This window comes from Hyperolius riggenbachi, chromosome 7 (assembly GCF_040937935.1).
Source record: "Hyperolius riggenbachi isolate aHypRig1 chromosome 7, aHypRig1.pri, whole genome shotgun sequence".
Lineage (NCBI taxonomy): Eukaryota > Metazoa > Chordata > Amphibia > Anura > Hyperoliidae > Hyperolius > Hyperolius riggenbachi.
In genome coordinates, this window is record NC_090652.1 from 201,960,720 (window position 1) to 201,988,436 (window position 27,717).

Here is a 27,717-nt window from a genome sequence, read left to right on the forward strand (position 1 = left end):
ATTCCCTTATATGCTCTCTAATGGGCCTAGTAAAACAAAAAGTAAAAAAAAAAGGGAAAAATCCAAAGATTTACTTCAGGAGGACAACTACAAGTGCCCCAGGGAGCCTGCTAGCTGTTATATGCAATACCTGGAGGAGTACTTAAATGGCTCCATTAACTTATTGAAAGAGAAATTTTAATAAAGGTTTGCCATTTTTTTTTTAAAACTGTTTCGCATTCTTCTCTTCATGCAGCAGGGTATTTGTTTTGTCCATGACATTCCACTTTTGCAAACTAAGAGAGCTGAGTTCTTGTGCTTTAAGAATTTGAAGATCCCTATGCAGCACGGAAAGAGATAGCCTCTTGGCCCCTGGGCAAAGAAAGTAATCAAATGGAGTAAGATCTATTATAGGCATAACATCCACTAAATGTTTACGAACATAGGATCTAATCTGACCATACACAAGGAAGTCAGTCTTAGGAACTCCCTAAAATCTATTAAGTTTAGAAAATCTCCACCACCTGTGTTCCTTAATGTTAAACAACTGCCTTAGTCTCGAGATCCCCTTATCTTCCCAACAAAGGAACAAATTGAGTTGCATACCCGATGGAAAATCAGGCATGCCCCTCAATGGTAGATATATACGGGACAAATCCTCCATGGGAGTCTTCCTAATCTCCTTCCAGGTAACCATTGTGTCTCTATTGACAACAGTATGCTTCAATCTCAAAGGTAAATGAGCCCAGGAGGAATGGAGTAAACCTAGGAGAGTCCAAGGTTCAGCTAAGGCACTTTCAATGGTGTTAGAAAACTCTGAGGTGGCCGAAACCAAAATCTCGCACATGGTGGACCATTCCACGGAATATGTTGGCGCTTTATAAATTATTATTAATAATAATAATAGTTGCAATGTAGCTTACATGTAAATATGAAATGTGAAACCTCATATTCACATATTGTAAATGTTGAACTGAATTATTACAATACATCAGTTCAGTAAACCACAACCTTGTTGCCTAGAACACCAAATATGTAAAGCTTTCCAGTGTCTCATCTACTACTGCAAAGGTAATGCAATACATAAGATCAATTCTTAAACATTCCACTAGGTGGCAAGAGCGAAAAGTTCAGTTCCATATTATAACCTGTAACAATATGTTACAATACAATGCAACCCTATTTGTAAAGAAAGTGCTTTTCTCCCAGAGGATTTAAAGTGTATAGATATGTCTCAGATCAATAGAGGGTTGCAGGCTGGACTGTATTCACAATTTCTGATGGGCTGTAGTTGTTGACAGGTAGGTGATGAATCCCATGTCTCTGTATTTTGGGTCCTGTCTGCGCACAGATGTATTTGAATGATCAAAATTCTCAGACAAGATGTGGAGCAGCTCTTACGAATAACTAAGAACAGTGATACTAGCAAGTGTTCAAACAACAAATGTTTAGGGTACAGCCTGTAGAAAAGGCAAACAAGTACTAGAGAAGTCACTCTCCCAAGGCTAAAAGCTTCATCTGTAATGCACAATCCCTCAGCAGGTCACCACGTCCACTCTATAGCATATGCAATATGGAATGAAGGAGGCATTCCAAAGGCGTATTAAACTTGCATTTAATCAACAAGTAGCAAAACACGACATGTTTTCAGTTCTCCCTCTTCGTCATGTGTACAAGCAAACCCAAACAGCACAATCACTTATGAACCATAGTGCACCACACCCATAAACAGGCAGCCCCCCCCCCCCCCCCCCCCACTCACTCAGCTGACCGGTAAAGCTGAAGCAGCAACATTAACCCCTAATGCTGGGAATACACGTTTCGTTTTTGCCTTCGTTTTAGCCTTCGTTTCGATTGTGCCTTTTGTCCTTTTCGTTCCTGAAATAATCGAACGTACGGTTAATATCACCACCCACGGTTTCATTTTTTTTTTCGATTCTGATGGTTTCGTTTTTCCAATGATCGAAGGCTGCAAAGAAACGAAACGAAAATCCCTTTTTACAGGGACGGACTAACATAAACGAACATATAATCGATCTGACCAGCCATCAAGCCTACCAATGGCTCGATTAGATGGATAAAGAGAGCTAATATCAAACATGTTCGATCACTAGTCGTTCGTTTTTGGGGTCTATTAATCGAAACTATAATGAGATTATGACTATTTTCACATACGTTTTCAACACTCGATTCGTTTACTGAACGAATCGAAGGCAAAAACGAAACGTGTATTCCCAGCATAAGTGTAAAGAAAACTCGTACTGGGCACTACATGCAAATATGTCAGATGTCCACCCAGAAAATAAACACCTTTGTAAACAAGTGTAAGCAAAATTGGCATTCAAAACACATATGAAATGCATGATAAACATTTAAAGCCAGCTTAACCACACTAAGCAAAGACTCACAGCCCTCACAACCTGTAGAAAAGTTTAAACACCTCTAAATATAGCACTGAAAATGGTGATTCTGTTTTATGGGAAATTGTATTTTTTTTTAATTACCTACTACTGATTGGGTTTGTTTGAAGGTAACCCATATGCATTGTAGAGATAGCCCGAACCTCCTATTTTAGGTTTGCGAACCTCCCGCGAAAGTTCGGTTCACGCAAACTTTCGCGAACCGCAATAGACTTCAATGGGGAGGCTAACTTTGAAAACATTTTGCTGGCCACAAAAGTGATGGAGAAGATGTTTCAAGGGGTCTAACACCTGGAGGGGGGCATGGCAGAGTGGCATACACGCCAAAAGTCCCGGGGAAATATCTGGATTGGACGCAAAGCAGCGTTTTAAGGCCATAATTCACATTGAATGCTAAATTGCAAGCCTAAAGTGCTTTAAAACATCTTGCATGTGTATACATCAATCAGGTAGTGTAATTAGAGTACTGCTTCATACTGACACACCAAACTCACTGTGTAACGCACCGCAAGCAGCTGTTTGCGTTGTGACGGCCGTGCTGGACTAGTGCGCACCATGGCCAGAGTGCAGGCCGTGGCGGTTTTCAAGCCCATATGGTCGCCAGGCTGTGGTAGCTCAATGATAGAACAATAGTGACTGTCCAGCTGATCAAATTTGATCTGTCCACACTGAAGCAACAACCTTATTATCTTTGGTGTGCAACCCCCTGAGACACTCATATAGCCGGCGGTCATTGCTTCATTGTGATACGCAAGCCCCTTCACCGCAGCAAGGTAATGATCACGAAGGGGAATGGGCACATGTACATGCCTTATGTTTTGTTGTTGCAGCCGCAGTGCAGCCAGAAAAAATAGGCAGGCATGTACACGCACCAGAAAAATTATTATAGGGGCCGCTGCTCCGCCTGGAGTCCTGGACCCTGTTGGTGGTGGCGGAGAAGGCAGTCAAGCGGCCTGTGGGCAGAGGTGCTGTGTGGGGAGTGACTTAGTCTTGGGGCAGGCAGCCAGTCACACGGCGTGCAGGCAGAGATGCTGTGTGTGGGGACTGACTTAGTCTTCGGGCGGGCAGTAGCCCTCCGGGATCCATGCCTCATTCATTTTGATAAAGGTGAGGTACTGAACACTTTTGTGACTTAGGCGACTTCTCTTCTCAGTGACAATGCCTCCAGCTGCGCTGAAGGGCCTTTCTGACAGGACGCTTGAGGCAGGGCAAGAGAGAAGTTGGATGGCAAATTGGGACAGCTCTGGCCACAGGTCAAGCCTGCGCACCCAGTAGTCCAAAGGTTCATCGCTGCTCACAGTGTCAACATCCACACTTAAGGCCAGGTAGTCGGCTACCTGCCGGTCCAGGCGTTGGTGGAGGGTGGATCCAGAAGCGCTAAGTCGAGGCGTTGGATTAAAGAATATCCGCATGTCTGACATCACCATGAGATCGCTGGAGCGTCCTGTCCTTGCCTGCGTGGACATGCGAGGATGAGGATTACTGGAATAGCTGCCAGCTTGTTCTGCATGTGCTGTATCCTTTCTGCCTTCTGGTGAATTGAAAGGTATGCACTGACTTGACTAATACAATGTGCAGTCACACAGGTGCAGTTAACAGGTATGCACGGAGTGGTATATCACACTGCGTGCACTCACGTAGGTAGGTGGGTGCACTGAACACAACAGGTAGGTATATGCAGTGATGAGATGGGTGCACTGAACACAACAGGCAGGTATATGCAGTGATGGGTATTACAATGTGCACCTGTCACACAGACAGGTAGCGGACAGGCACAATGACAATGCGTGCACTCAACTCACGTAGGTAGGTGGGTGCACTGTGAACAGGTAGGTAGGTTTATGCAGTACTGGGTATTACAATGTGCACATGTCACACACAGACAGGTAGTGGACAGGCACAGTGACACTGCGTGCGCTCACGTGGGTAGGTGGGTGCACTGTGAACAACAGGTAGGTAGGTATATGCAGTGATGGGTATTACAATGTGCACCTGTCACACACAGACAGGTAGCGGACATGCACAGTGACACTGCGTGCGCTCAGCTCACGTAGGTAGGTGGGTGCACTGTGAACAACAGGTAGGTAGGTATATGCAGTACTGGGTATTAAAATGTGTAGCTGCCTGTCACACACACAGGTAGTCACTGAATGTGACACATCCGTCACTCGCCAACCTTTGTTACTTTTAAACGCTCTCTAAAAACTCATTTGTTCAGACAAGCAGTTGCGCTACCTTAAGCCACTTCCCTTTGTCCTAAGACCAAATTGCACTCCTACTAGGTATCCTAAAACACACTGCCTTTATATATTTTATCGTATACTACCCCTCCTCTTGTTTCCCCCCATTCCCTTTAGATTGTAAGCTCGCAAGGGCAGGGCTCTCTCCTCCTTTTGTGTCTTGGAAATCATTATACATTTTATTCATCATGTTACTATTGTCACTGTCATTACCAATTCTGTATTTTGTATTCTGTATGCTGTATCATTTTTTGTATTTTGTCACTAATTATGTATTTTGTATTAGTGTACACCACTGTCTGTATTATGTACCCCATGTTTGTTTCTTACTTTGTACAGCGCCACGGAACATGTTGGCGCTTTATAAATCAATAATAATAATAATAATAATAATAATAATAATGTGCTGGGCCTGACAGTGGCACACACAGTATGAATAAGCAAGGCTGTCTATGCAACACAAGTGTCAGTGGGACACACACAGAAAAAAAAATAGATCACGAGAACAAGATTAGCGCTCAAAAGAGCTGTTGTTGGGTGCTATTTTAGCAATAAGAATCAGCAAGGAGCAAGCTAAGAAGCCTACAAGAGCCTAACTGATCTTTCCCTAAGAGAGAGTCTGCAGCAGCAGCAGCAACTATCCCTTCTCTATTTACTGCAGGCACACGAGTGAGTATAATGGCCAGCGGTGCCTGCCTTTTTTAAGGGTGGGAGTGGCTCCAGGAGGGAGTGTTGCCTGATTGGCTACAATGTGCCTGCTGACTGCGATGTAGAGGGTCAAAGTTGACCCTAATGGTGCATTATGGGGGCGAACCAAACTTCCGGAAAAGTTTGCGGTTCTCCGCGATCGCGAACCACCGGAAGTTCGCCGGCGAACCGTTCGGGCCATCTCTAATGCATTGCACAGGAATATTAGATAAATAACTTCTCACTGGGAAAATATCCTTAGTTAATTGATTGATTAACCTGATTGTAGTTGGTCATCTCCCAAGTGATATTTCACAGCTACATATTTTACATCACCATGCAAATCACAGTACAGACTGCATAATGCATGACTTGTTCAACTGTCCTATTGCAGTTGCACATATACAAAGAAGTGCCTCAAACAACATTTTGGCCCAACTTGCGATGTCAGTTGCAGATTGCTGGGAAACCATCATCACTATGAGGCCTATAATTTGCAATGTAAACAACAACTGACTGAGACTTAAAGGGGCACTACAGCGAAAAACTGTAAAATTTAAAATATGCGCAAACATATACAAATAAAATGTACATTTTTTTCCAGAGTAAAATGAGCCATAAATTACTTTTCTCCTATGTTGCTGTCACTTACAGTAGGTAGTAGAAATCTGACAGAAGTGACAGGTTTTGGACTAGTCCATTTATTTATAGGGGATTCTCGGGGATATATTGGTTTTCAAAAGCCCTTAGTGAATGGCAGTTGCTCTGTCCAACTGCCAAAAACTGTGTAGGAAGCAGGGAATCTGGCCAGCATCATTGTTTAAATCCTTTTTAGGGAATCACTTTAAAAGAATAAAAGCCTTGCTGAGAATCCCTATGAAGAGATGGACTAGTCCAAAACCTGTCACTTTTGTGAGATTTTTACTACCTACTGTAAGTGACAGCAACATAGGAGAAAAGTAATGTATGGCTCATTTTACTCTGGAAAAAAAAATGTACTTCTTATTTGTATATATGTTTGCACATATTTAAAATTTTACAGTTTTTTTGCTGTAGTGCCCCTTTAAATGCACTTGTCATGCAGTGTAAGTGCAATGATAAGTGTGCCTCATATAACTCATTTAAATGAAGTAACATTTACTACAGATATTAAGCAAAAAAAAAATATATATAGGGGTTTCAGCGGGGAAGTAATACATTCAGAACTTAGCATTTAATTAGAGACGGTTAAGACCAAATATCATAATAAAACAATGCATTTAGGCTCCGATACATGAATCCTCTAACAAAGATCAAACCTTAATGCACTAACATTTACGACATATCATGAATTGGGTCATATTGAACAGTGATATCCTGGTATACAATAGCACCAACATTCTCTGAAGATATATTCTGAAGAGGTTTCTGCTATACTCTGAATAAGGGCTGGTGCACACCGGAGCGGTTCTGAAGCGTTTTTTTAAAACGTTTGCAGGGGGAAAACCGCTTGGCTAATGAAAGCAAATGGGATGGTGCACACCACAGCGGTTCGTTTTTACCACAAATGCAAACTCGGGGGCTGCAGCATTTTTTAGATTTCTGAGGCATTTCTGCCTCAATGTTAAAGTATAGGAAAGTGGAAAACAGCTCTGATAAATGCTAGAGCAGAGCGGTTTTCCAGGCATTTTTGTTACAGATGCTGTTCAGCAACAGCTTTTACTGTAACAATATTTGTAATCTGCTACACAAAAACGCTCCAAAAAACGCTGAGCATGTTTAGAAAACATCTCTAAACATGCCTAAAATAGCTCTGAAATCTGCTTCAAAAACCTCTAGCGTTTTGCAGATCTGCTAGAGGTTTTTGGTGTGCACTGGGCCTAAAAGTGGTGATTGAAACATCTTCTCACTTATAATATCCACCAACAGAACAGACAGGGATGTGTAGAATCCTAGTTCACACCTGCAAATGCAGATGGCCACGTGATTGCCTGCCATCTGCGCTGCCGTGCATTGTGCTGCAGATCCCATTCACCAAAGTGAATGTGTCAGTGTTGCATTCTGCCCAAAAAATGCATGTCCTGAAATTACTTATAACTTGACAAAAATAAGCTGAGGTCAATGGCACGGCACATAGGTTTCTAGATGTGTATGTGTCTCCAGGTCTCAACCTATTGGGCTCCAAGGACCTTCAATGCCAAATTGCATAGACTAAGGCCACATACAGACATCAGACCATAGTCTTTGGAAAATGAAAGATCACAGACCAATCTTACCACCCTTCCTGTAGTATAAGAGCCATACTCTACACAGTCTTTTCTATGGAGCTGAACTCCACATCAGAAAAAAATCTTTGCAAGATGCTGCACACACAGGTGCTATACAGACACAAAAGATCAGTATCTGCAAAAGATCTGTTCCTGCCAAAAATCCATTCCTGCAAATTGCAATGATAGTCTATGAGATCTGCAGATCATCATACACACATGATTTAACTGACATTCATCTGCAGATCAGATCCACCAGGATGGATTTTCAGATCTGCAGATGAATGTCAGTTAAATCATGTGTGTATGATGATCTGCAGATCTCATAGACTATGGATGCAATTTGCAGGAATGGATTTTTGGCAGGAACAGATCTTTTGCAGATACTGATCTTTTGTGTCTGTACAGCATCTGTGTGTGAAGCATCTTGCAATGATTTTTTTTCTGATGTGGAGTTCAGCTCCATAGAAAAGACTGTGTAGAGTATGGCTCTTATACTACATGAAGGGTGGTAAGATTGGTCTGTGATCTTTCATTTTCCAAAGACTATGGTCTGATGTCTGTATGTGGCCTAAAAGAGACTATTCAGCCTAAAGTAAACATTGTATGTATGCACTTCTCTTAGATACAGAGTGCCACGGAAGTGCCACAGCACCTCTCTGGGAAGGGGGGGGGGGGGGCACATGCTGGAAGCTGATGTACAAAGTATTGGGAGGGGGGGGGAGTTGGAGAGAAAAGACCGGGAAAGTCAAAACTTTTTATGAAAGGGGGATACATACAATGTTTATTTTAAACACAATAGTCTCATGTTTAGTGCTATACATATGCATCTAATCTGCTAAACCAATGCAAATAACCTTACATATTAAATGCATATTTGCATAAATGATTTGATTTCAATGGACATGACTTAACAATAGCTCCAGGGGCCCTCACAAATATTAGGGGGAGGGGGGAAGAGACTATGGGGGTATACTCCTTCTTTCCCTCTTGTAGCGTGCACGTGCGTGTACATATATTTATCTGCAACACACGTCATTTTGGTTCTCCCCTGCCTTCCAGGAGCCACTTGCCTCTGTCTCGCTCCCCTTGACATGCATGGGGAGCCAGGCATGCGGCAGAGTGAGTGGCTCCTGGTAGAAATCGAATATCAGATACGGCAATAGCAGACACATACTGTATATTTACACAACTTCACTGCACTCTGAAAGAGGGAAGGGAGGTAGAGTGAGCCCTCATAGCCCTGGGGAGGGGGCAATCTGCTGCATTGTTGATTGCTGGGGGGCTCGGAGGAAGTTAAACCCCTGTGACTGAATAAACAGTTTGATGCTGCATGATTCCAAAAGGACCCTGAGCTGGAGGATATTAGAACCGAGGCACAAAATGAGCATAAGACAATTAAAAACAGTTTAAAGCAGACCTGAAGTCAGAATATCCTTTCTGCTCTAAAAGATACGCTACAGCATAAAAAAGTTAAAATTAACAAAAAAAAAAATGTTGTTACAGCTGATACAAATCCTAAAATAAATCTGCATGGTTTCTACTTTCTTATTCATGGAAGCAGACATATTGTGCTCATCCTGTGCTTTCAAATGAGCCATCTCTGCCATGGCAGTCATGTGACACAGGGGAGTGATCAAGTTACAACTTGTGATTAGACACAGATGAGGGGGAATTAAACAGGCTAAACTCTCTAAATACATACAGGGTGCATTTCTCTACATATTCCTTCTGTTCTGTGCAAGCGCTCAGGTCCACTTTACGAAGGGAAGTAGGGGTGGACTTACCTCCCCAAAGTAGACTCAACAGTTAGGGGTTCACGTAAAATAATTTCTTTAACCACTTGAGGACCGCAGTGTTAAACCCCCCTTAAGACCGGGCCATTTCTCACTTAATAGGCCACTGCAGCTTTAAGGCCCCCTTCCCTCCCTTCCCCGCTAGCCAATCACTTCCCACGGCTGTCCCCAGTACAGCACTGCCTTAGATAGCAGCACTGCACAGCAATAAAAGACGGCGGTTTCACCGTCTAACAACGATCGCCCGCAAACCTCACCGCAAGGACCTTATGCCAATCGGCGTGACGCAGTTGGCAAGAACTTAATCAAATTATTCCAAAAATTATTTGCAACACGTATGAGCACTCATACCTACTGAGACTCCAGTTCAGCTCCTTTTACTGCCTGATGAAGTGGGTTGTAGCTCTTGAAACACATTGTAAATAATTTGTATTATTTGAGTAAAGAAATTGATTTCAGTGGACCCTTGACTATTGAGTCTACTTGGGGGAGGTGCATCCACCACTACCTCCCTACTTAAACTAAAAGCACCTAACCATGTATATGCTGTGAATAGCATCTCTCACCACCCACCATAGCTGGCGCATATACTCAACAGAACTGTAGGGTAATGTGACAGAGAGATGGGAACTTGAAGGCATATATTATACCTCAAGTGCTGTAATTAGTCATTATCAGTAGCTCTGGGCTGCTGCTCTACTGTACTGATTTCTCTAATATAATCAGCGTCGGGTGTGAAAGGTAAAATGAAAGTCTATGGACTTACATTTTACCTTGGTTAATGCAAAGTTTGGACTTTGCGTTAAAACGCAGGAAAAGGGCGCTAGTGTTAAAGAGCCCTTAGTGAATGTTCTGCTGTGCGCGACTCTGCAGATCCCCGGGACACTCAGGGTGAGGCACCTACAAGTACCACTCCAACGGGTTAAGGTTACATTGCGGAAGACACGGTGGGGGGGAGCTGTTTGCACATACTGCTTCAGCGGGAGGGGGGAACCATGCCAGGAAACTCGGGAGGGGGGGCAGCTGAGCATACTGCTCTGGTGGTTGGACAGTGTTCTCCCCAGGGCCATTTACCAGGGCGCGCCGCCCGGCTGATCTCCTCTGAGCGCCCGGCTGATCTCCTCTGAGCGCCGGGGTGAAATTGTCCCGTTCTGTGTCGCTCATTAGTGAGCAGCGGCGGCTGTATCATTGCAGCCAGCCGCTGTCACTCAGGGACGCTGCCTCCGCCCTCCTCCTCAGCTCCCGGCAGTTGTATGGAGGGGCGGGGAATGCAAGTGACATCACACGCAGCTTAGCTGAGCAGGAGATCGGAGAGGAAGTGCGGCTCGGTTCTCTATGGAATGTTTAGCCAGATGCTCTCAGCTCTCCTTCTCCTCTCGCTGTATTCATCCTCCTGCCAGCCGCTGTGTGTTGTGTTAGTGAGTTTCACTATCTAACGCACCTCCCGCCAGCTAGAACTTCAAGATGCTTAACCCTTTCACCCCCTGATTATCCTGTCCTGTGACTGTGTCCCCTGGTCTCTGATTCTTGCCAGACTAGACTGGTCTGAGGGGGGAGAGTGAGACGCTGTACTGACAGCCATGGACAAAGGCAGGCAGACACAAAGTGATTAGTGAGGCACCCTGGCCCCTTGACAGCCACATAGCCAGCAATATCCCTTGTAACTGAGTGTTGTTACAACCAGCAGCCAGGTTTGAAAATAAAACTACTAAGATTTTTTTCCCATGTTTCCTATATACATGGGTGGTGTAAGAGGGGATATCTGGTGCCATAGCATGATATGGATAAGCTGCCTGCTTATCAATATCATGCTATGGCCCAGAAATCCTCTTTCCCATACTGGGACCACCCATGTATATAGGGAAAGCTGCTAATTTCATTGTCAAATCAGCAGAAGGGTAGTTAGAACTTTAAAGGGATACTGTAGGGGGGTCGGGGGAAAATGAGCTGAACTTACCCGGGGCTTCTAATGGTCCCCCGCAGACATCCTGTGCCCGCGCAGCTGCTCACTGATGCTCCTGCCCCGCCTCCGGTTCACTTCTGGAATTTCTGACTTTTAAGTCAGAAAACCACTGCGCCTGCGTTGCCGTGTCCTCTATCCCGCTGATGTCATCAAGAGCGCACAGCGCAGGCCCAGTATGGTCTGTGTCTGCGCAGTACACTCCTGGTGACCTCAGCGGGAGCGAGAACACGGCAACGCAGACGCAGTGGTTTTCTGACTTTAAAGTCAGAAATTCCAGAAGTGAACCGGAGGCGGGGCCGGAGCATTGGGGAGTGGCTGCGCCAACACAGGATGTCTGTGGGGGACCATTAGAAGCCCCGGGTAAGTTTAGCTCATTTTCCCCCGACCCCCCTACAGTATCCCTTTAAAGACACTTTACCTGTTAAAAGAAAATGGCCAGCTACTTACCTGGGGCTTCTCCCAGCCTCTTAAATTGTTCTAATGCCTTGCAGTCATTCGCACTGCTGCTTTGTACCTCTGTGATTCCCCTTTGAATGCTGCATGCATGGCCACAACGTGTCATTCGCCTCCTCCATCATCACATTCCCGTGACCGGCAGCATTCTGCACTTCGGGGTAACAAAAAATTGCTACTGTGCATAGGCAAAGTGCTCTTGGCCACGGCAGCATGATCGCGTTGGTGCGAGGCTAAGGAAGAGAGCAGCGTGGAATGGCGATGAGGGCAGCAGGAGGACTTTAAGGGGCTAGAAGAAGCCCCAGGTAAATAACTAGCCTAATTTTTCTTCAATTAAGCATCCCTTTAAGAGATTCCAGTACGGAACCTAGCCTGTCAATTTTAATGGGGGGGGGGGGGGGGGCGCGTTGGCGATAACCCACCTAGTGGCAATCAGCATGACCATCCCCACCCGGCTGATTTTTCATGCCACCCGGCTGGAAAAAAATTCTGGGGAGAACACTGTTGGACATATGCCGGGGTCACTGGAGAGGGAGGGAAACAGCTGAGCATACCGCTCTGGCGATTGGACATATGCCAGGTAAACGGAAACATCCGCACATTCTGCTCTGGCAGGACTCATGCCAGGCTAGAAGCATGACAGGAGTATAATCAAAGTCCCAAAAACTCGGCTTATACTTGAGTATATACAGTAGTCCATTCTTATACTTGCAAAGCTTTCAATCAAACCATCAGGTGGAGTGCTAACCATCAGGTGGAGTGCTAAATAAACACCATATGCTCACTTGTAATAAATAATATTTTCCTGATTTAAACATTTTACCTTTAAAAATAGATTTTTGCAATTTCTGCATTCTTTCTTTTGGAGTACAAGTCAACATGACTTTTAGAAGTGATTTATAATATAATATTCTAAACCTTTATTGTAAAATGACAATATACTTTTCTTTGATTGCTATTACTACCATTATACAATGCTTTAAATTAATTTTAACTTTATATGTCCAGGAATGAAATGGTTTATAAAATTACTTTCCTTTTGACTGCAGGACTCTGAATAGGGACTAAAAGATGCAGGTGGTGTGATAAATTATTCTGACACCTATTCCGGATTGCTAATAAGTGGCAAAACACCAATGATGCTTCCGAAAAAGTAAAACAACGATAGCATCTAATGGGTGCCAATGATAAGGTAGTTTCAATTTCATTATGGAGGTTTGTAAAGTATCTGAAACTGTTAAGTTCAAAGACAGAGCTTTATTTGCAGTGAGATGAAATTGCAACATCACAGCACAAACACCACATCAAACAAAAAGATACTGGGTTTTAAATGCAGCATTGATGCATAACCAACATTTTAAAAACGGTTTTATTGTACACATTCCATTACAAAATTAGTCTGTAAATATTGTAAAACATGTCTTACCTTGTCTTTGTCCTCCACAACATCTGCTGCTATATCATCAGGGTCCAATATCCCTCCATCTATGTACTCTAAATGATGGATCTTCACCCAGTATCCCGGCTCCTAAAAAGGAAAAGAAAATCTGTTAATACAACATATTTAAAAGCTATAATAAAGTCGAAGTACCGCTTCTCTGTGCTGCAGTAGACAGTGCTGGACCACAGGCAGCCAGGCCCAATCAATGTAGTTGATGGTCGATGGCGCCTTCTACCTCCAGAGGTGTGGTGCGTCGATGGGCGCCAAGTTCTCCCCCTCCCTGGCCAATTTGTATATGGGATGGTGGGAGGAGTACCACATCTTTGGGGGTGGGGGGCGCCATCTGGAGCAGCTCGGGTGGTATGGAAGATTTATCGATGACATCTTGATAGTTTGGAGGGGGGACTCCACTCAAGTAACATCTTTTATGGATCAGCTTAACACTAACTCCTGTAATTTGGAATTTACCCATACCTGGCACTCTAATACTATCAACTATTTGGATTTGTCTTTGACAGGCGACCTTGAAACAGGGAGAATTGTAACTAAAACTTATAAAAAGGAGTGCGCAGGTAACTCCACATTGCAAGCTAGAAGTTGCAATCCGCCACACACAATTCGAGCCCTCCCGATGGGTGAATTCGTTAGAGCACGTCGGAATTGCTCGATAGATTCGGCTCTTGATTTGGAGTTCCAGGTGGTGGAGCAACGTCTACGGGAGAGGGGATACCCAAAATGGACCATCGCAGAGGGTAAGAAACGGGCTATGTCGACTCCCAGGGAGCGTTTGATACAGGGTAATGCAGCCAGTCGAGAAGAGGACAGGAAACCTGTATTTGTAACGACTTTTAGTTCGGAGTTTCAAAGCGTCAGACAGGTCGTGGCCAAGTATCTTTCTGTCCTAGAGGGAGACAGGGACTTACAGCCCTATGTAAAAGATGGCATAAATTTTGCAAGCCGACGGGCCCCAACGTTGGGTAGTATCCTCTCTCCTAGTATTTTTTCTTCTCGGGCGACTTCCCCCACTTGGTTGTCCACGATAGGTTCTTTCAAATGTGCTCTCCCCTCTTGCAACTATTGTGTTTTTCACACAAGAACTCAATGCGTTGAGTCGCTTGCAAATGGCCACAGGTCCCAGATGAGGCACTTTATCAATTGCAACACTAAAAATGTTGCCTGTGACGTCTGTGCTCTCCAATACGTGGGATGTACTACTAGGCTCCTTAAGGCCTGCATTTCTGAACATTATCTGGGTGCGGGGTGGGCCACTTCCAACATATCAAATGTAGCCAAACATTACCGTACAGTTCATCGAGGTGACATGTCTGGGTTCTCTTTTCAGGGCATAGAAAGATTTTTCGAGGGGAATATACAGGCGATTATCTGTAAGCGAGAGGCTCTGTGGATTTTTCGTCTGGGAACCAGAGCCCCTCAAGGACTTAATGCCAGATGGGATGTAGCTTTGGTCACAGTGTAGGGGTCATCCTAACTGTAGACCAATGCCCTCACTTTGCCAGTATGTACAAGTTATCTCTGTATTCTTCTTCTATCCATGAATCTGCAACTGAGTATAGAGATGTTGTTGTGTGTTTCTCTTGGACTGTTTGCGTAATTGTCTTTGCTCCTTATATGTATACATTCTTAAATGTTTTTGTTGGATTTTACTTATTTTTGTATATTTTACTATTGATTGGTGAGGTAGGGGGCATTAGGTGGAGCTGAGGATTGAAATCTTTCCTCCCCAAATTGGGTGGTTCCAGCCCCACCCCTAATTGCCCCTTCCTCTTAAGTCTGACACTAAGTATTGTAAAACAGCTATGATTAAGGACTCTGGTCCGAAACATGTCAGTAGCTTGATTTTGGCTGTAACAAGGATATGTCCTGAATAAAGGTTGTTTCGTGGAGACATTGTTGTGGACCTCCCTTCTGTTCTATATTTAAAAGCTGAAAAGATCAGCTTTATATTTACCGTAATAAGAATTTGTATAAAAACAATTATGCAGAAAATAATTCATATAAATCAATCCTTAATTATCTTGGTCTATATGGCAAAAATTGTATCAAGCTAAAGAGTGTGCTGCTATTATTATTATTATTAATTATTTATATAGGGCCAGCATCTTCTGCAGCGCTGTACAGAGTATATGGTCTTGTCACTTAACTGTGCCTCAAAGGGGCTCACATTCTAATCCCTACTATAGTCATATATCTATGGGCTTGATTCACAAAGCGGTGCTAACCTACTTAGCACGTCTAAAGTCTTTAGACGTGCTAACCAGGGTGCTAAGTAGGTTAGCACCGGATTTCTCTAGTGAGAAAACCGGTGCTAACCTACTTAGCACCCTGGTTAGCGCGCCTTAAGACTTTAGACGTGCTAAGTAGGTTAGCACCGCTTCGTGAATCAAGCCTATGTATGTATCATGTAGTGTATGCAGTGTTCTCCCCAGGCTCATTAGCCGGGTGCTCCACCCGGCTAGATTTGGTGACCACCCGGCTGTCATTGGCTCACCTCCTCACCACCTCCTATGCTGTAAGCAGAGTTGCCCTGCATTTTCATCTCTACCCACCCAGCTGCTTTTTCATGCCACCCGGCTACTATTTCATGCCACCCAGCTGGAAAATAATTCTGGGGAGAACACTGATATGTATCATAGTCTAGGGCCAATTTACAATACAATACAATAACATTTGTAAAGCGCTTTTCTCCCATCGGACTCAAAGCGCATTTAAGGGGACGCCAATTAATTTAATGGGGAGGGAGGAAACCAGATTGCCCAAAGAAAAACCACCCAGACACAGGGAAAACATACAAACTCCATGCAGACATTGTTTGTGATTCAAACCGAGGACCCAGCGCTGCAAGGCGAAAGTGCTAACCACTACGCCAATGCGCTACTGTCCCTACTATTAATGGTTTCTTGGTTTCTCCTAACTAGTAAGGGGCTAAAAGTCTATTTTTAAAATGTATTCTTAAACATCCAGGGAGCATTATGCCTGGAATTTTTGACCCCAAATGTATTTAGTGATGGTCATATTTCGAGTGTGTGATGAAGACACAGATAATTTAGTGGATCCCTGAAAGCACTTTTTTTCCTCTCTCTCTCTCTCTCTCTCTCTCTCTCTCTCTCTCTCTTTTACTTTAAGACTCTACAATCTCTTTTTACTTAGCACAAAAGCTAAATGGAGGCTTAGATCCACTCTCGTTGAGCCATTTTCTTTGTTCTATCTGATGAATAAGCTAACATTATTAAGAAGTTCTAATAACCTGTGCATTTCATTTTCCTTAATCAAACAGAACATTTAATTTTTCTACGCTGAAAATCAGAGGGAAATATTTTCTTTTGGCTGGAAAAAAAAATATTTCATTGTAATGATAGACACACAGAACTACCTACTAACAAACATTTACACAGCACTATAGGTCCTTCTCAAAAAATTAGCATATTGTGATAAAGTTCATTATTTTCTGTAATGTACTGATAAACAGACTTTCATATATTTTAGATTCATTACACACAACTGAAGTAGTTCAAGCCTTTAATTGTTTTAATATTGAGGATTTTGGCATACAGCTCATAAAAACCCAAAATTCCTATCTCAAAAAATTAGCATGAAAAGGTTCTCTAAACGAGCTGTTAACCTAATCATCTGAATCAACTAATTAACTCTAAACACCTGCAAAAGATTCCTGAGGCTTTTAAAAACTCCCAGCCATTACTCTAAACCGCAATCATGGGTAAGACTGCCAACCTGACTGAAGTCCAGAAGGCCATCATTGACACCCTCAAGCAGGAGGGTGAAGCACAGAAAAAAAATTCTGAACGAATAGGCTGTTCCCAGAGTGCTGTATCAAGGCACATCAGTGGGAAGTCTGTGGGAAGGAAAAAGTGTGGCAGAAAACGCTGCACAACGAGAAGAGGTGACCGGACCCTGAGGAAGTATGTGGAGAAGGACCGATTCCAGCAGTGGACTGAGTCTGGAGTACAAACCTCCAGAGCCACAGTCTACAGGCGTGTGCAGGAAATGGGCTACAAGTGCCGCAATCCCCAGGTCAAGCCACTTTTGAGCCAGAAACAGCGGCAGAAGCGCCTGACTTGGGCTACAGAGAAGCAGCACTGGACTGTTGCTCAGTGGTCCAAAGTACTTTTTTCGGATGAAAGCAACTTTTGCATGTCATTCGGAAATCAAGGTGCCAGAGTCTGGAGGAAGACTGGGGAGAGGGAAATGACAAAATGCCTGAAGTCCAGTGTCAAGTACCCACAGGCAGTGATGGTCTGGGATGCCATGTCAGCTGCTGGTGTTGGTCCACTGTGTTTTATCAATGGCAGGGTCAATGCAGCTAGCTATCAGGAGATTTTGGAGCTGAAAAGCTTTATGGAGATGAAGATTTCATTTTTCAGCATGACCTGGCACCTGCTCACATTGCCAAAACCACTGGTAAATGGTTTACTGACCATGGTATCACTGTGCTCAATTGGCCTGCCAACTCTCCTGACCTGAACCCCATAGAGAATCTGTGGGATATTGTGAAGAGAAAGTTGAGACGCAAGACCCAACACTCTGGATGAGCTTAAGGCCGCTATCAATGCATCCTGGGCCTCCATAAGACCTGAGCAGTGCCACAGGCTGATTGCCTCCATGCCACGCCGCATTGAAGCAGTCATTTCTGCAAAAGGATTCCCTACCAAGTATTGAGTGCATAGCTGAACATGATTTGAAGGTTGACTTTTTTTGTTTTAAAAACACTTTTCTTTTATTGGTCGGATGAAATATGCTAATTTTTTGAGATAGGAATTTTGGGTTTTCATGAGCTGTATGCCAAAATCATCAATATTAAAACAATAAAAGGCTTGAACTACTTCAGTTGTGTGTAATGAATCTAAAATATATGAAAGTCTAATGTTTATCAGTACATTACAGAAAATAATGAACTAATCACAATATGCTATTTTTTTTAGAAGGACCTGTATAACATACAGGACTCAAAGAGCTTTGAAGAGCAGAAGCAGACTGATCAGCAGGGGATACAGAACATTGCAATACACATAGTATAAATATCACCATCATGGGCCTTTTTTTTTGGGGTGGGGGAGGGTCTAACAATTTACATGCACACAATTTTTGGGGAGGAAACACAATGATAAGAGATCAATATAAACAGCCTGCTAAACCGATTGAACGGTAGGACACCAATACTGTCACTTGACACTGTGGCCACGTTTGCAGCAGTACGCCTCACCATACTGCAATTCCTCACCTATGCAACGTTCCTAGTGAGGCAGATGCTTTACAGTACAGTGCAGTATGGAATGGTAACAAACTGCATGCAGAGCATTACTGCAACACGCGCATGTTAAAAGTTACGATGATGCATACTTTTAATGCTTTCCTGTATGCAACAGGTGTACAATGTGCAGCGCCACTTTTCTGTTCCGATTATTTCCTGCTGTCACAGAGAACGCAATGGTAACTGTGAATATCGACTACTACAGATTCCATCTTATCTCTCTGGTATGACTAATTGATAAAGATATCAGATCATAAGCATGTTTCAGCTTAACCATTTGGCTAAAAATGGCGGCACAGTTTTATTTGATTTATGACAATTTATTTCAATAGATATAAATTTGTTCAGTCTCACACTACAGTAGCAGTAGCCACAGTCTCTCCCAACAATAGTGATGGCCACAGCCTCTCCCAACAGTAGCGACATTCCCAGTCTCTCTCTTTCTACAATAGCAGCAGACATTTTTTTTCCTCTCCAGTAGCAGTAGTCAAAGCTCTATATATGATCCCAGGAATGTTGAACTAGGACATTAAAAATAGACATGACCAACAAAATCTATTTTTGATCCACAATAGTCCACAATATTAAATATTATTCAGAAACGTGTGTGTGTGCGCATTTGTGTCAAAATGTGTGTCCATGGAGCAACAAGATGCTGTAATTAGCTTGAGTTGTTTGTGATTATTGGCTTCCTATAGGAAAGGCAGTACTTTTAACTCAGCAGCAATGCAACAGTTAGAATAAGATTAAACTTTCTTTCCCCACAGTAAAGCAATTAGTGAAATGAGTCTCAAAGCAATCAAGGTTTAGTAAGAGACAACAAGTTAAATGGTGCTTATTGCAAGTCAATGGCGTTTACAGTAATGTACAATAGGAAAAATGTAGCACGCTACATTTATAATGTGTTACTTTTATATCTTTTAATGAAGATAAAATATGAAGCTATGATATGTTCACATATTAGGTGATGGAACTGACCCAAAAAAAAATATCAACAATGTAGCCAATAAAAACAAATACGCCATTAGTTGCAAAAGTTAGCATTGTCGTCCTTGGCAAAACAAAGTGCATGTAAGCATTCCAAGCCTCTAACATCACCTAGAAGATATTTTCCCCACTTATGCAGTCAGATTTTTTTCTGATATCCAGCATTTGAGGGATTTATTTCATGTACATATAATTCAAAATCCCACAGCAGAATCTCAGTTGGATTCAGATCCAGGTTATGCTTTCATCATTCCAAGTTCTTATTTATTTATTTTTAAAACATATTTAAGGCAGCCTTCACACTTTTAAGCAAACATACACAATTTTTCTGTGTTTCCACTGACTTGCATGTCTATTCCAAAAAAAAGCCTACATCCCAGTTAATAAATCACATCCACAAAAAATAAATAAATAAAAATTGCACAACGCACGTCAAATGCAATGCCAATTAGTTCCATGACGTGTAGCGAACGTGAATTGGCAAAAACCCGAAATCACACACAAACTCTGTTATGTGTGAAAGGGGTATCGCCCATTGATGATACCCCAAATGGGTAGGATGCAAGGCAAGACCTAGTGAAGCCAGGCCTTCCACACCCACCAGATAATACATGCATACTTGAGTGCAATCATGGATTTTTGGGATGTATCTTAACCTCTAACTGCTAACTTGCCTATTGGTCAGCTTCTGCTCCAATGCAGGAGTATGGCAGGAAGCATAGCTATAGTGTCAAATTCAGTGGCAGGAAGTAGACTGGACTGCTTTTGGACCTGTGATAAATTTCCTGCATGCTTTTTTTTTTTTTTTTTAAACTAATACTACAGAAAGTAAGGCTGGAATAAAATGTTCTCAGGAGAAAATGATACTAAATTTTACTCAAGACCCTACACACTGTCCAATCTCTGTGGTAACTTATCATTGAGATGGGTGGTCTGATTGAGCCATTATAAGGCTCAGGTATTTACATATTAGTGCCCCTCTTAGTATCCTGAAGCGCTCATGGGAAACTCAATACCACTAGGGGTCTTGTTTAATGAAAAAATACAACTTGGAATATCTGGGATAAAAACACATTTACTATTAAGGAAATTCACAAAAATAGAAAGTCTCCAAATGTAGATTCCCTGCCTAGAAACAGGACAGGATTCTTAAAGAGAACCTGTACTGAGTAAAAAATATTTAAAATAAACACGAGGTAACTTCAAATGAACATTGCATAGTTGCCTTGCCATCAGTTCCTCTCAGAAGCTCACCATTTTCTTCTGACAATGATCCCTTCCAGTTCTGACAATATTTTGTCAGATCTGAAATATATCAGTTGCTGTCAGTAAAATATCAGTTGCTGTCAGTTATAGCTGAGAGGAAAACTGATGCACCAGGTAATGTCCATGTTTCCCTATGGCTCAAGTGGGTGATGTTACAGTTTAACTGTGTGCTGACCAGAAAGCTGTTGTGGGTAATGGCCATTTTCAAAATGGAGGACGGAAAATTCCCTTGATCACAGTGAACAAACAGGACGCAGGAGAGGAAAAAGACACTGAGGAGTAGACTACATGGAAGGCAAGTATGACTTGTGTATGCTTATTTTGACTTTTAATGTTCAATTCAGGTTTTCTTTAAGTCTATAGTAAATAGTAAGACTACCACATATCCATCTAGTATAAATGATGGTATACAAGCAGTGACATAAACTAGTGTTGGAATTCGAATTTAGGCCAGTAAATTCAGAGACCAGAATTCTCCTGAACAACACACGTCAGCACCCGAGCAAATGGACAGGGTCACGGGGTGTACACTTACTACCGCTTCACCTAGGCTTCCTCCTTCCAGCTTGGAGTGTCTCGAATGACCATTGTACTTTAAGGTCTCGTTCTGATGTACTTCAGGTGGCATTGCAAGCACACAGTGCCACAAGACAGAGGGAGAACAATACACAGGTAACCTGAATTTACAGTAGATCACAATTATTCTATAAATACTTTTTATAATACTTAAGTTTTGGTCCTCCTGTGTTCAAAAAGAGAACTTAAATATAGTGTATACTACAGTAAAGTTTCAAATAAAATTCAGCAAAATTAACAATGATCACATAAAGTCTTTAAAAACAATCTTTAAAAGACTAAACACCTCTTCTGGAGTATAAAACCTCTTTGCTCCATATGAACCTGCTAAGGATGAACATAACTACTCAACTGTGTGGTCCACAGGAATGCTGTCTAACCTGCCAAGCCTCATGGACTATGGAAGAATAAAAGATTACAATAAATACTACATAAAAACAGACAATCCCTGTTAAGTTTATAGTCATGGCTACAGTTTATAGATTATTGTAGCTTTCTGGGATATAATAAAAATCATTTTTCTTAGTTTTACTTCAATGAAAAATTATGGGGTTGACAAAGCATGAGCGTTTAATGACTGATTTAAAAAGTTAAATTAAACTTTCAAAACAAACACTGAACTCCCCCAAAACTGTACTGTTACAGCAGACTGAAAAAAAGAATAGCCAATTTTGCTGAAGAAAATCTTTGAATGGATTCAGGGGCACATCTTCAGTAAATCTGGGTTCACACTAGTCCAAAGCCACAACATGTATGTACAATCCACTGTGTCTGTCTACTTCTCGTCTCTTTTAGTGTCTGCTGTAATGGAGACCTCAAGAGCCCTTTTACTGCACAGGACTGTATTGTAAAGTATATTGGATAGAGTGTCCAATAAACAGCAAAGACCCCGTGATCCGGAACTCAGGCAACTAGAAGTCTCAACTAACCAGCATGTTAAATGGATAAAGGGGACTTTTTTCTTGTGTGTGTGTGTGGGGGGGGGGGGGGGGCATTAAAATACTTACCAAGCCTCCAGCCATGTATTGTAGTATCCCTGCAGCTCCTAGCAGGATCCTAGTAGCTTTTCAGCAACTTGCACGTAAGTCTTGCAAGCATGGGTTGAAACCGAAAAGCCGCTAGGAGCTGCAGGGAGACTACAAGACACCACTAGAGGCTCGGTGAGTATTTATGGGGGGAGGTTTGTGCTTTTTGGCAGGTTGCTCAAGCAACCAGCAAGCAACAGGCGGTCCCTGCTGGTGGCAAATACCAAGGACTCTTCTGTACTTTCCATTATTGTATTTTACAAAATTTAACAAAAAGGAAAGTATTTTTGGAAAGTGTTCCCAATATACCTGCTTTCTGTACCAGAATATTGTTGCAGAAAATCAGTGGAAAATTGGATTGAGAGGGGAAGAAGGGTCTCTTCCCAGTTTTTGGCACATCCTTCTTATCATGTCTGGACATTTTTCAGTTGAACAGCGCTAATAAGAACAGATGTAGTCCAGCTCTTTAGGTTTTCTTTGTTTACCTCAGCATACATAGTGTATGCAGCATCTAAGAAATAAGACATTGAGGTCAAGACTTTGGAGGCAACATATACATTGAAAATAGAGGTATCTGATCATAGCATGTGTTGGCAATTACTGGCAACATCATGTCAAGTACCCTTGCATGTATGTATGTATGTATGTATGTATGTATGTATGTATGTATGTATGTATGTATGTATATATATGCAGTATATAAATGCCTTTCCAGCATGTCTTGATGCTTGTATTTAACTATACGAATATTTATATATATATATATATATATATATATATATATATATATATATATATATATATATATATATATATTATTTTTTTGTCTCAAAACTCACTATAGTAGATGGATTATGACAAGCTCAAGTAACCCGAGGCCTACTTTGTATTTTGCCCTGGGGTACGCATACCATGTATTGAGAACCTATGCTATAGATAACATTGAATCCATTAACAAGGCTGTTTTATTTCTTTATCTCTGTTGTGAAACTGGGTACAATTTTGTGTTTCATGTGAACGCAGCCTAAGAATTAACCCATGATCAAAAACAAAAAACAGGAAGAGTGTAGGCAGCAATTGATAAACGCTAACTGCTGCACGAGATAAAGGGAGGGGGGACACCAAGAGCCCAATAGTGTGATATTGTATAGATGATAATTAATAATGAGTAATATAACAATTTAATACTCACAAACCAGGGTTACCAATAGGCAACCACTGTGAAGGCAGGTGGGGAGATTAACCTGACCCCACTCAGGATTAAAAGTCGCTCTCTGTAGATGGGAAGAAGATGGGTACAACCCTCCACCAAGGGTGGACTTAGCAATATGTAGAAGCTTTCCAGAGGCGCCAATAGAATAAAAGTCACTTAAACGAGCTTAAAACCGATGGGGCAGTGGTGGGCCTATCCCATCCATGCGGACAAAGCAAACAAAGGAAGGACTGTGGCATCAACAGTCAAACAACAATTTATTTATACTCCACAGTAAAAATAGGCAACGCGTTTCACGGGCTCAATCCCGCTTCATCAGGCCAATGAAAAAAGGAGCATACAGCTTAACAGCATCAAAACCACACAGAGGCGCTCAGTGTGGTTTTGATGCTGTTAAGCTGTATGCTCCTTTTTTCATTGGCCTGATGAAGCGGGATTGAGCCCGTGAAACGCGTTGCCTATTTTTACTGTGGAGTATAAATAAATTGTTGTTTGACTGTTGATGCCACAGTCCTTCCTTTGTTTGCTTTGTCCGCATGGATGGGATAGGCCCACCACTGCCCCATCGGTTTTAAGCTCGTTTAAGTGACTTTTATTCTATTGGCGCCTCTGGAAAGCTTCTACATATTGCTAACTGCTGCACAGAAGCATCAGTTTACTTTTCATGGAGTTAACTATAGTGCTACCCTAGAAGCCATTTATTAGAGAGAGGTCCATCAGCAGAATACAATGAATGCAGCAGGCATGCACCACTTGTATGTACAACATCCAAATCATGTCATTTGAAGGTCATATACCTTTTTTATGCCTGGAAAAAAAAGATATATAGAGTGCTTGTATGCATTTACACAGGGGTCTTAATTCAGACATTTATTTGTTGGCACTAGAAGAATAGATATTCTGTGCTTGGCAACATAGCAAGGGACTATCCTGCTCTAATTTTCTCTGAAGACACAATGTACACTTGAGTATGAGCTTGGCAAACATTGGGGCAGACTTATCAATATTGTCAGAGAGAAAAATCTTTGGAGGTTTATGCAGAAGGGGAACTCACAATAGTTTCTTAATGGCAAAACAGCAGCAGTCAGAGCACTTCTTAAAGTAAACCAGAGCTGTAAAAAAAGATTTGATACTCACCTGCAGCTTCCTCCTGCAGCATAAACCCATAGGAGTCCCACGCCGTCCTCCATCAGTCTGCCGTTCAGCCTCGGTAACTGGCTCAGTCGCATCAGTCTACTGCGCATGTGCGGGAGGTTCAGACTGGACCCAACTGGGCCTAATACCAGGGCTGATCGCAGCTGAATGGCAGACCACAGGACGACGGTGGGACTCAGATGGGTTTATGCTGTAGGAAGAAGCTGCAGGTGAATATCAAATCTTTTTTTTTTTTTTTTTTACAGCTCTGGTACGCTTTAACCACTTAAGCCTATCTGGATGAACATTCTCATCCAGATAGGCTGCGCGCACTCCTGCGAGCTACACACGCTCCCGCTGCCGGTCATTAGCCCAGCAATCAATGAATGGGATTATAGATCCCATTCATTGATCGAAGCCCACCGCAGAAAAACCGACAGCCTCTTATCAGAGGCTGCGGTTTTTCTGAGTTACAAAATGTTTCCTGGCCTCCTAATGCTTCCTGGAAGCGTACGATCACTCTGCCAGGACGTTTTGACTATGGCCATCTTGTGGCCAAATAGTAAAACTACACCCACATCTTTACATTTAAAATTAGCTGTCTACCTCCCACACCAAAAATTACCCAAACAAAATTAATAAAAAAAAAAATTAAATAAAAAAATAAAAATAAAAAAAAATAGTTACCTAAGGGTCTGAACTTTTAAATATGGATGTCAAAGGAGTATATTAATATAATTTTTTTTTTAATTATGGGCCTGTAAATTCTGATGGACGCAAATTGAAAAAATGCACCTTTCCTTCCAAATAAAAGATCAGCGCCATACATTGTGATAGGGACATAATTTAAATGTAAATGGTGTAATAAGCAGGACAAATGGGCAAATAAAATACATGGGTTTTAATTACGGTAGCATGCATTAATTACAAACTATAATGGCCAAAACTGAGAAAAAATTTTTTCCATTTCTTTCTTAATATTCCTGTTAAAATGGATTTAGAATAAATTAACGCTTAGCAAAATGTATGTAGTGGCTGGATAGTGTAATGGTTAAGGGTTTTGCCTCTGACACGGGAGACCAGGGTTCGAATCTCGGCTCTGCCTGTTCAGTAAGCCAGCACCTATTTAGCAGGAGACAAGTCTCCTTAACACTGCAACTGCCTATGGAGCGCATCCTAGTGGCTGCAGCTCTGGCGCTTTGAGTCCGCCAGGAGAAAAGCGCTATATAAAAGTGTTTGTCTTTTGTCTTTATCACCCAAAGAAAGCCTAATTGGTGGTGGAAAAAAACAAGATATAGATCAATTCATTGTGATGAGTAGTGATAAAGTTATTGGCTTAATGAATGGGAGGTGAAAGTTTTTCAGATGCAAAAAATAAACAACCCTGTGAGCTTAAAGCGGAATGAAATCCAGCATTTCTACTTTGCTCTAATAGATTATTTACAGTATATAATATACAACCAGCATTTTTTTTCCTAGAACAGCATTTGAAGGGTTAACACAGGCCTTAGAAGCTTCCCTGCCAGCAGAGCTGGATGCATCCAAAGTTGTAGATAATTTTATCTTGTGTTTAATTGTATCAAGTGAGGAATGTAAACAAGCCTTCTCTGACACTGCCGGGTCTTCTAAAGACAGTGAGACAATCAGAAAGCATCAGAAAGCATTTATGCTTAAGTTAGACGATTAATAAAGCAGTTATGAATAAAATGCAAAGTCAGCTCTCAGAGTAAAAAAAAAAAGTGTACTCTGAGAACATAGAATTTTTAAATGAATAATACTTATGCACAAAAGCAAATATGCTAACCGTATGGCATATAAAAAGTAGGAAAACATGTTTTTATTGAATATTATGTCAGGGTTTTATACCGCTTTAAGTGTTTAAAGAGTAACTGTCAGGCTGCAGAAGCTAATTTAAACCTCTATTCTCCTGTGTTAAACAGTTTAGAAGGAAGCTCAAAAGCCATTAGTGAAGATAAACATTTCAGTTACCTTTGATGTGTGCTTATCTTAAAGTCTGTTATAGACCCATAAAGACGCAAGCCGCAGCTAAACTGCAAAGCATTCTGGGGCCCTCCCCTCGGCTGCTAATGAGACGGTACAGGAGCTTCTAATCAGTCCAGCGCGAAGCACTGATAAATCTCGGGCAGACTACACTGCAGGAGTCAGCTATTGTTCCTAGCCACATGGCTCATTAATATTCACTGCACACCGTGTTGTTCAAGAACGAGCTTATCTGTGATCAGAAGCAGGCAGGACATGACGACACATTTGGCTTCACAAACATGGAGCCTGCCATGAGCTGTCAGGAGCATCTATCTCTGCATATACTATATACAAAATCTGTGAAATCCAAACGTGGACAGTGAAATGCATATGTAATGTAAGTACAGCCAATCTTTAGCTACTGATATATGTGTTTATTTTCTCTGAGACCCTATACCTAACAGCTCCTCTTTAAGTTAGGATGAACTGCATGATGACAATCAGTCCAGATACTCCTGCATCATACAACATGAGGCTCTCCTACCTCACAGTATAGCAGCTGGCAGGGCTTTAACCACTTCAGGATTCTGCGTACACTTAACTACGCCCCTGAGTCCTGAAGTGGTTTCCATGGAAACTGTTCCATGTCAGTTCACGGAGGGTGTCTCCGTGAACACGCGGCTCGCAGGGTAAAAGTAAACACGCGGGGAAGATCTTTCCCGGTGTTTACATATATACGGCGCTGCTGCACAGCAGCGCCGTAGAGGAGATCGGCGATCCCCGGCCTCTGATTGGCCGGGGATCGCCGGCATCTGATAGGCTAAAGCCTATCCTATTCAGCGCAGGACGGCTTTCCGTCCTGCGCCGCACACAGGGGACGGGAGAGGGAGGAAAGGAGGCAGAATGAGGACTAGTGCTGCGGAGGGGGGCTTTGAGGAGCCCACCCTGCTAGGCACAGCAGCGCGGCGGCGATCAGACCCCCCCAGCAGGACATCGCCCTAGTGGGGAAAAAAGGGGTGAG

General features: G+C 42.4%; 1 protein-coding gene across 2 annotated transcripts in view; it reads right to left on the bottom strand.

The window, feature by feature from the left end:
• The window catches only part of PARD3B (par-3 family cell polarity regulator beta), an 807,407-nt gene that overhangs the window by 723,834 nt on the left and 55,856 nt on the right, over positions 1–27,717 (bottom strand). For both annotated transcript variants that reach the window (XM_068245009.1, XM_068245008.1), the window contains exon 2: positions 13,211–13,312. In XM_068245009.1, the coding sequence (XP_068101110.1) occupies positions 13,211–13,312 (102 nt within the window). The remainder of the gene's footprint in view (positions 1–13,210; positions 13,313–27,717) is intronic.